This window comes from Eubalaena glacialis, chromosome 15 (genome assembly GCF_028564815.1).
Source record: "Eubalaena glacialis isolate mEubGla1 chromosome 15, mEubGla1.1.hap2.+ XY, whole genome shotgun sequence".
Taxonomy (NCBI): Eukaryota; Metazoa; Chordata; class Mammalia; order Artiodactyla; family Balaenidae; genus Eubalaena; species Eubalaena glacialis.
The window spans coordinates 14510088-14520716 of record NC_083730.1 but is presented as its reverse complement, the minus strand read 5'-3'; the positions used below and the strand labels follow the sequence as shown (position 1 = coordinate 14520716).

General features: G+C 40.9%; 1 protein-coding gene across 1 annotated transcript in view; it reads right to left on the bottom strand.

Moving 5' to 3' along the window:
* Positions 1-219: 219 nt before the first annotated feature.
* PIGN (phosphatidylinositol glycan anchor biosynthesis class N) overlaps positions 220-10629 on the bottom strand; it is a 166166-nt gene continuing 155756 nt past the window's right edge. The window contains exon 30 of the mRNA XM_061168923.1: positions 220-279. Coding sequence (XP_061024906.1) covers positions 240-279 — 40 coding nt within the window. The 3' untranslated portion in view covers positions 220-239. The remainder of the gene's footprint in view (positions 280-10629) is intronic.

The window sequence follows — 10629 nt, the reverse complement described above, 5'->3', positions numbered from 1 at the left end:
TGCTGTGTATGGTTAAATATGGTAGACATGGGGGCATTTCTTGGACACACATGAATATTTACTTTTACTAAAAAATGGCTGCTGAGTTCCCCAAAGACATTCTCTCATAGCGAAGGTCCAAAAATCTTTGCAGGTATGTTAATTATAATATTCTCAATGGCTTTAAAGATGAACTAGGTCATCTCATAAAGGAGGACTGTACTCCACTGCTTGGAGATGGCGTTGCCTTGAAAAGCCAGTCACCTTCTTTCTTGATTAGAGAAGAGCCCGCACATTGTTCTGTGAAGAGAGAGATGCTATCAGCTAAAATGTAGGCTGGAGAACTAGTCTGATTCCCAAATCCTTTTTTTAACTTGTCAGTTGGTTCCAAGATATTACCTACCGCTGTTCCCATCACTAATTGGGGTGCTTTCTGCTATACAACAAATGAACTAAAACTCATGAGTTGGTTTCATTTCCTTTAAATTCTGCTTACTACTAAGACGTACCAACCCTCAAGCTTATTAAAATCAAAGTGTGGGCTGCTTATAACCTGGGGCTAAGTCAGTTCACTGCAAGAGAACTCAATTTGCATCTCCACCCAGCCCAGCCTCGTGGGATTTTCCGTCACCTTTTCCTAGGAGCTTGAGCAAATCCCACTCCTGAGCTAGAAGCCTTGTCACCATGAGCTCACCAGACACAGGAGGTCGGCAGGATTTTCATCCCTGGCCCCATGAATCATCCCTGCTGCACCTTCTTGCCAGTCTCAGCAAAACCAGGCTCCTTCTACTGCCCCGAGGCTATCTCTTAAATACAAACAATTCTCCACTTTTGAAAACTTCATTTTAAAGCAATTGTTAGAAATGTAGAATGCATCCCCACTGTCCTCTTCCAAAACAATGCCAGCCCTGGATCCAAAAAATTGTTATTCTTGCAAGTTGACAGCTCTGGCCCACTGCTACCATCATGAGAACCATTATGGGACAGAAAGATAAATAAGTGTTCGAGCTTTTAGAGACTCAAAGTGTTTAGAGGAATGAAAAGCAGTCAGAGTTTGGGGCAGCTGGTACCAGGGGAGAGGTATTCGTTAGAAATAACCTGCCTACATGTTGAATGGCTTGACTGGCTGTAATTACAGTTGGTCTTTGTATCCGCAGGTTCCTAATCTGCAGATTAAACCAACTGCGGAGCAGAAATACATTTTTTTTTAATTCCAGAAAATTCCAAAAAGCAAAACATTTTAATTTTCCACACCCAGTAACTATTTACATGGATTTACACTGTATTAGGCATCATAAGTAACCTAGGGATGATTTAAAGTATATGGGAGGATGTGTGTAGTTTATATGAAAATATTACATCATGTTATACAAGGGACTTGATCATCCTTGGATTTTGGTTCCTGCGGGGTCATGGAACCTAACCCCCAAGATACGGAGAGATGACTGTATCCTCACTCACACCGCCTAGAAATATTCACTCTCTATTGTTGACATATTGTAAATGGTGACCTTGCACATATCCACATGGGCACGCAGGTGAACTCCACCCACAGCTCACCTGAGTCTTGGCCCAGTGCCTTGTGTTGCCCCGGGAGGCCTGTGAGGGCTGCTCTGAGGTCCCGTCCCCATTCCACGTCTCCCCTGGGAGGCTCAGCAGGCAGTTTCTCTTCACCTTCCAGCTTCTCAGGAGCTTTGAGGCTTCCTTCCTCACCCCTCAATATCCATCTGCAGACTATAAACCTGCTTAGCTGTCATCTGGGATTGGCTCCTCAGCTACAGGGCAGCTCACAACGCCTGCTGGAGTCCACCTTTGGTTTTGGCATCATCCTCTCTTGTGTGATGCATTCGGCCCACAAAGAACTGGCACTTTGGCACAGAGATAACTGTTCATATTCTTCAAGTCTCATTGTCCATGGTGAGAAAAGTCACGGGGACCAGGGCCTCTGGTACAAGAGATGGCTTATAAATCAAATATTTGGAAATACATCTTTTTGTGACACGTTTACTTTTATAAAGTCCTTAAAAACCCTATGGAAAGATAAAAGTGATATTCACAAATCAGTTCCATAATAATACAAAAGGGAATATCACCTTGTACAGAGTCTTTTTTTTTTCTTTTTCTGGATGAGGTAAGTACTGTCATCTTCATCTTTTACTAGTATGTTGGTGACGAGCAACAACTTACATTGATACACTCCCTCTCTTGGTTCCAAAACACATGCCTGGATCTTTTCACTTCGTTTAGCTTTTGTGTTTTCATTCCTCAGTGCAAATTCCTATCAGGAATGCGACTGCACTTAATCAGCTTATCTATGTTTCTCAGGGCTTCCTTTTGGTCCAGCTGGATTAGAGGAAACCTACAAGGTGTTTGCACCCATTGCTATGAAGGACTCCTTAGACATTCTCCTGAAATTGGCCGGGGCGGGGGTGTAGGATGGGGGTGTCACAGCTCAGGGCCACAGCCTTTGGAAGCACCTGCCGGGTCACCTTCCACACTGAGCCAATGGCCTGTCTTCTGAGAAGTGACATTCTCCAACTTCTTTCTGCAGGAACTCTTGACCACCAAGCAGATTGTCTGGGACCCCTATTGTTTTTAGTAAGAATGTTTCCTTCCCTTTATTGTTAGACAATATTCCTTAACCTCTGTTCATGGCTGCTTTGTGTTCCTAAGAGCTTTTCTGACTTTTCAGCCAACACTCACCTAATTCTGCCGCTCCAGTCTTTGGTGCTCTGGCAGTAGTGCAAATTGCCTCTAAGAGTTCCCTCAGGGGCTGCAATCAACCCTCACTCTCTGTCTCTCTTGCTGTCTCTCTGTCTCTCTCTTTCTCTCACACGCACACATGACCATCTCAGACCCCACTTTAGGAAACACTCTTAGAAATATTGCTAGTATCTGGTATAATTTAAGCAGAACAAGATAGGAAACCTGACAGTGTTCCTGGAAACAGAAGATCCTATCATTGCCAACAGTTTGAAATATTCAAGTGCTCACATTTTTCAAACCACTTTGCCAAACAGCTATACATGATGCAAGTCTGCATTATTTCAAGTCATATTTTCAATGTTCTTTATGAGAGGGGTTACCTCTGGCTCGTCCAAATGGATGGGAAAACACCAACAAAATATGGTAGAAAATATCTGTAGAGCTTAGATATTGAAGGGGAGACCAGGTTAATTAATTTCAGGTATACATCATCCATACTAGCAATTTTATCACTCCTTGCCTGGAACAACACTGCCTTAAACTTCTCTGGGATTAACTTAGAACGTAAATTATCTACGTTCTTCGTTATTCAGTAGATTAGAACTGTGATGAGAAGAGCTGCTGTTTTTCTATGAGGTGAGCTATGCTGGCGTTTGGTGCTGTGTTAATATGTATAATTACAGAATGGAGACTGAGGGGAAAGGGCAGTTCTAAAATAAATCTCTTTCTAAAAAAGAAAGCCTCAAAGGAACTTTTAGTTCGGATTCTTTGCTCTTGCTCCATCTTCTCAAGAAATATAATTGTTTATCTTTTAGTTTTCCACTCACTAATGATTCAAGCCTAAAGAAATGACTTCTGTTTCCATTTGGGTGACCTTGCTGGAAGTTATGCTCACAGGATCAGCCATGGGAGTAAGGAACAGGGCATTCCATGGGTCCTTTTGAGAGAAGACAGCTGGTTTGGAAACCTGACAGCGAGGGCCTGAGGAAGGGTGGATTTGAGTAGGAGAGGTTTGGTCCATTTACCCCTCCAATGCCTGACATGACCCACACCCCACCAAATTAGAGGAAGGAACATACACTGGGCTGACCTGAGAAATAAAGTGTCCCCAACCTCCCTCTAGTCATTCACCATCTCTGCACTCCTGGCATCAAAGACTATAAGCAATTTTCCCATCTCCTTATTCAAAACAGATATTCTGTTCATTCATTCATACAACCACAGGGGCCTAGGTGTACAGGGGGATGTGCAATACTGCAGATAGCAAAGCCTTAAAATAAGGAGGGAAGCAGTGTAAAGATGACTCTTATACTCTCGACCTTCTGGACCTTAGTAACCAAGTCACTAAAAGAAATTTCCAAAGGCCCTTACTTTGATCCCATGATCTCACTTTGAGGCATGGGTTAACATAGGGAACTTGCCTAAGAACTATCTTAAATTGGTCTTGTGAAGAACAATAGTTCCTTGTTACAAAAGGAGGGAACTGGATCAGGTAATTGTTAACTTTTCTAACTCTGCCACGTTCTGATTCTCCATCTCAGTCAAGCCTTCAAATAACTGCAGCCCTGGTCAACATCTTGACTGCAACCTCATGAGAGATCCTGAGCCAAAACCACCAGCTAAGCTGCTTCTAATCCACAAAAACTGTGTGAAATAATAAATGTGTGCTATTATTTTAAGCTGCTAAATGTAGGGGACCATTCGATATGCAGCAATAGCTAACTAATATACCAGGCATATAACTAAATACAAAATCACTGGTGACCACAGCTCAGAAATGTGGAGAAAACTTTAGACACACAGACATGCCCTGAAAACCTGACTGTGTCATTGCCTCCGACCGAATCCAGGAGTTATTTTACCTTCTCAGGATTTAATTATGCTAAAGATTTGAGTGTTAGGGGAGAATAACAGCACCATCTACATTACAGAGTGCAGGCAGGTAGGGACAAATATAAGGTAAATAGAGGGTCTGGTTTAGCAGGTGAAGAAAGGGTGGTCCATTCAATCATTTTTCCATTTACCAATGTCATGGGTAAATCTTCTCAACCAGTTCTCTAAATAACATCTTAGGAACTGGAAGAGGAGCTGAACTTTTCCAAAGTAAGTCATTTTGAGCCCCATCCCCATGGCACCCCTTGGCTGTATCAGGCAATCAGCCTAACAAAAAAAAATCTACAAAAGTTATCTATCCAAAACTGTTATCACTCAGTGTGACCCCTAACATCTCCTGAAATGGTGTTGATAAAAGATTTTAAAGTAATGACTTACTTCACCTCTTTAGCCTATGCTATTTTGAAAATTTTAAAGAGTATTTACAAATGTCCATGCTAGTATAATCAAAAGCATGTTGATTTTACCTGTACAGTATTGAGTTAACTTACTCACTGGGATCAGTCTAATTTCCAAAGATTCCCTGGGCCTGTCCAGAGGCACTGAATGTAGCTGACACTTGTGCAAACAGCAGCAGAAGGGCTATGACTGTGTTTAGTTTGGTGTTGTCTGGATTTCAAAGTCACCCAGAGTTTTGGCATCAGCCCCAAAAGTAATTTTCCCAAACACAGATCAAGGAACTTCCCCCAAAAGAACTGAACTCCAAACGGAAAAATAAATATTGAATATAAGCGGGGGCGGGGGGGGGGAATGTACTCCCCACCCCAAAAGAGGATTTTAAAAAATTAATGCCAAATATTTTATGAAAGCCCAGAAAACCAAAATGTTACAAAAAGGTATAGAAGAATGTTATAAGTCTTGTTGAAAGAATAAAGATTCTGAAAAGGTTTTTTTTGCACTACTTTGTAAAAGATATTTGCAGATTTTATTAGTCTTCATTTAAAACTCATGAAAATTAGGAGTAACATGTAGGTCTAAATAGTTTTGCTCAAACTTCCAGTTCTTTGGCGCCTGGTTGTGACCTGACAGATGGCAATGGGCAGTGCACAGAGCAAGCTGAAGTCCCCAAGAGGTACCCGACAGCTGACAAGCCCCCACGGACATCTTGGTTGACCAGCAGTCCACAACACTCCCTAATTGGATCATCTAACACTGACAGCACCTTGTGTTCCTAGAAAGTTGGGGCTCCCTTAGAAACATGGTGATAACCAACAATCAAAAAATGAGGTATGCTTTCTTGAAACTAGATAAAAATGAATGAAGCTGCAAAAAGAGGTTGTGCTAACAAAGTGAGGGGCTAACAACGAATTATTTGCAAGCACAGATGTATTATTTTTCTGATTATAGTTTAGCTGCCCATCAACTGGTGCTCCATCTTTGTGATCTGGATAAACAGGGATAATGTGGGTTCATGTTATTACAGGTGGATACCATGTGGTGTGGGGAGGAGAATATAGAAATGACTCATAAACTCTCTGAGGGTAAACTATTTTTGAGTTAAAATGGATCTAGTCCAAATTAGACCACTGAGTCAACTGTTCTCTTTGATTTTTTTAGGTGTAGGAACCCAGCAGTTTGCTTCTGGGCAAAGCTCAAGTTAGAATCCTAGTCACTTTTACATACTTAGAATTGTCTACAGTCTTTTGAAAGTCAGTTTACTTGCTAGGCTGCCCTGACTATATTTCACTACTTCTCCTCTGTGGTACCTAGACTTCAAACTTGACAGTGGTCTGCAGTAGTGAATTACTCCTGTGTTCCTCTTCCTGAAGCACACCATGCAGTTGGACCTAACAGCTGACAAAAGATCGTGGGGACACCAGCAACCCTGCAAAAATGTCCAGTGATATCTCCAGCAACATTAGATATAAAATTTACTCGCAGGGAAGAAATGATGTCAACCCCCTTTCTAAATACTGGTGCAGATGGAAGAATAAGAAATGGACGGATGAATGAGTAGAAAGTTCTCTCTAGATGTCTAAAGGATAAAGAGGAGGGCCCCAGAGAGGCTCATAGCATATAGAAAGGCGTGAGTTAAGAGCAGGCCAAATTTTATGTTGCTTCACAATTTTGCCAAGGGCAAAATTGAATCTGAAAGCAGCAGCCTCCAGAGGACATGGCGATGTGTAGCCTACATTCAAGGCTCCTTTGCACTGTCTCTTCTGGTTGGGGGAATGATATCACTGACAAGTCATCTTCAATTATGTCAGGAGTTTCAGGGACATGGAGAGACAGCAACAGAATTCAGAAGAGACTAAAAGGTAATGCTCCTTGGGATCCATTCCCAGTTCTATCACTGACTCACAGGGTGACTTTATTATTCCCATTGTTATTAGGGCTATTTTATTGAAGATTGATACAATACTTAGATTTAGAGGTCAATCCAGGACCTCTCCTTGCTTTAGTATCTAAATTAAAGGTAGAACTTTCTTTGGAATACAATTAAGGAGAAAGGCAGATGTGAAGGTTATAAAATCTAAGAGAAGTGGAGTTTGAAATTTTGATGAATAATGCTCTTTTTAAAAAAAATTTAATTTATGGAGGTGAAATTCATGTAACAAAATTTACCATTTTAAAGTTAACAATCCAGTGACGTTTAGAACATTTTCAATGCTGTACAGCCATAACCTCTATCTAGTTCCAAAACATTTCCAACCCTTCAAAGTAAATCCCCACACCCAGGAAACTGTCACTCTCCTATCTCCTTTCCCTCCAGTCTCTGGCAACCACCAAGCTTTATTCTGTCTCGATGGATTTATTTATTCTGGATTTTTCATGTAAGTGGCATAATAAAATATGTGACTTTTGTGTCTGGCTTCTTTCACTTAGCATAGGTTTTTGAGTTCACCCATGTGGAGGTATGTATCAGTACTTCATTCTTTTTATGGCTGAGTAATATTCCACTGTGTGTTTATGTATTCCACAATGTGTTTATCCATCCATCTGGTGGTGGCCATTTGGGTTATTTCCACTTTGGGGTTATTATGCTCCTTCCCTTCTTAAGTTCTATTCCCACACTCCCGACCCACCTCCCCACATACCCAAACTTTCTCCTTTCCTTACTGTGTATCTCTCCTTTGGGAAGACACACATTGTTAGCTTATCTCCAGGGGCTTTCTGGAGGGCTAAGAACAGAAGAGAGGGCTGTGGGTAAGAAAATAAGAAAGGAGAAGAGTTTGGGAAAGAAGAACAAAGATAGAAGGGATGGATAGAACACTTAGCAGGCACTCCTTTGTGGAGCTGGAAGCACAGGAAACAGATTGAGAAGAGGGAGTTTTGGTAAGTGGTCCATATTTGTCCAGAGGGCTCTACAGAAATTTCCTCAAAGAGATTTAGAAGGCTGGTTGAAAGGTCACTTATGCTTTTTCTTCTGCTGCCCTCAGAAGAACATTATCCAAAAGTCCAGTGTTTTAAGCAGATATCAGGATTTTCTTCCTTCCAAGTTTCTCTAAGTATTGTTAGTCTAGATATTTTCATAAAAGAATATCAGGTTAATTCCATTTGAATCCTAATATAGTCTTTTAGAAGGAGAGTTAAACATCAGAAAAAGATTTCAATAATAACTAGTTGAAGAAAATATGGGTATCTCTTTTCTTTTGTGTTTCCCCATTAAAGGAATTGTTCAGTGGCTATTCCTGCCACTGACATGATGACTCTAATTCACCGTTCTAAAAAAAGGAAAAGGAAAAAACTGACTTTAAAATAAGGCAAACCTTAGAATAAGAACATCCATTTGATGGAGCAAAGTCCTAAATAAGTCAGAAATAAAACCAGACAAGAGAATCAGTTAATTACAATTTAATGCCCTGGACCCCTATTCCAGCCCTGAGCAGTGTTTTTCTTTTCCATTGTCAGTGTTTGTGTGTGTGTGTGTATGCATGTGTGTGCATAATAATTTCTATATTTAATTTAAAAATTACCTTTGGCACATGTCCAAAGGATAAGCCCAAATTCTCTACTGCAGATCAGAAAATAGATAAAGTAGCAATCTTCCACACTAAAAAAGGTACAGTAGCAATCTTTCCTTCAAAAGATACAGTAGCAATCTTTGATGCTAAAAAGATACAGTGGCAATCTTTGATGCTAAAAAAGATACAGTGGCAATCTTTGAAGCTTTTATTGGTAACTCTATATCTCAACAACTTGACATCAAAATCCTATGAGCTCAACTCTCAGGGTCCAGGGAGAAGGAGGCAAGTGATGGATGGATTCCATATGGACAGTATTATATCTTTTCACAGGACAGAACATGGGTTGCAAACAGCAGGATCTACCAGTTCTTAACCCTAAAACCAGCATTTAAATTCCAAGGAGATGAAATAAAAGAGGTCATTTTTTTAAAAGACATCTAAACCACAAAGTGGCTGACAGCCAGCAAAATCTGAAACAGTGATTTTCAAAGTGTGGTCCCCAAACCAGCCACACCAGCAGAAGCAACACCTGGGAACTTGCTACAAATGCAAATTCCCTGCCCCCACCCCAAATGGACTGAATCAGAAACGCTGTGCGTGGGACCCAGTGGAGACTGGCTTTTGGCAAGGCCTCCAGGTGACGTTGATGCCTGCTAAAGTTGAGAATTGCTGATGTAAAAATGAATAGATTGCTCTTGATGCGATGCCTAGGTTCTTAAAGTAATAATTTGTGTATTTATTCAACTGAAGGATGCTCTTTTCGTCAGGAGTATTTGAACATTAAAAGCAGGCCTATAGAATCTGCCAAAATGACCAGTTGTGTTGACCTTTTTGTTATCCAGGACTGAGAGTGTTTTCATAAGGATTTTTGGAAGCACAAAAGTAATCTACACATTGTGAGAAGGAAAGGAGCCAAACAATTTAATGGGGCCAGAAAGGGCTTTTCTACTGGGACAGCTGCCACTGGAGGGGGGACCTGTGGCATTTGCATATTAAATACGGCCATTTTTTCCCTGGCCCAGCAGTTGTGGGAAAAGAGAAGATCAGAGGGAAATATACTGGGCCAGGGAAAGGGGCTTGTCCCTAGTGGGGAAGTTTTTATAGCAGTACTTGGTTATACTGATTGTGTGTTTTTTCTTTTAATGCATTGATTCTTTTTTTTTTTTTTTAATTTATTTATTTATTTTTGGCTGTGTTGGGTCTTCATTGCTGCGTCCGGGCTTTCTCTACTTGTGGCGAGTGGAGGCTACTCTTTGTTGTGGTGCGCGGGCTTCTCATCGTGGTGGCTTCTCTTGTTGTGGAGCACCGGCTCTAGGTTCGCGGGCTTCAGTAGTTGTGGCACACAGGCTCAGTAGTTGTGGCTCGTGGGCTCTAGAGCACAGGCTCAGTAGTTGTGGCACACGGGCTTATTTGCTCCGTGGCGTGTGGGATCTTCCCGGACCAGGGCTCAAACCTGTGTCCCCTGCATTGGCAGACGGATCCTTAACCACTGCGCCACCAGGGAAGCCCTAATGCATTAATTCTTAAATATATTTTTATAAGTAACATTTTGGAGAAATTTAGGAGACTCTTAAGAGTAAAACAAAGCAAATCATTTTTCATAACCTCACTACCCGTACATAATAACTGCTCAAATTTTTATGAGTTTTTTTACATTCTTCTTCCTTTGTACTTTTAAAAAATTTAGAACACACTTTTTCCAGCTTTACTGAGATTTTTTTTTTTTTACTGAGATATTTTGACATATAACATTGTGTAGGTAAGGTGTACAACTTGATCATTTGATACACATATATATGACAAAGTTATTATCACAATAAGGTTAGTTAATGTACTCATCACTCGCAGAGTGACCAGTGTGTGTGTGTGTGTGTGTGTGTGTGTGTGTGTGTGTGTGTTGAGGACTTTCAAGATCCACTCTTTCAGTAACTTTCAAGTATACAGTGCAATATTGTTAACTATAGTCATCATACCATACATTAGATGCCCAGAACTTATTTATCTTATATCTGGAAGTTTGTACCCTTTGATCACCTTCATCCATTTCTCCCACCTGCTACCCTGGCAACCAGAAATCTACTCTCTGTTTCTGTGAGTTTGTTTGTTTTTTTTTAGATTCCACATATAAGTGAGATGCAGTATT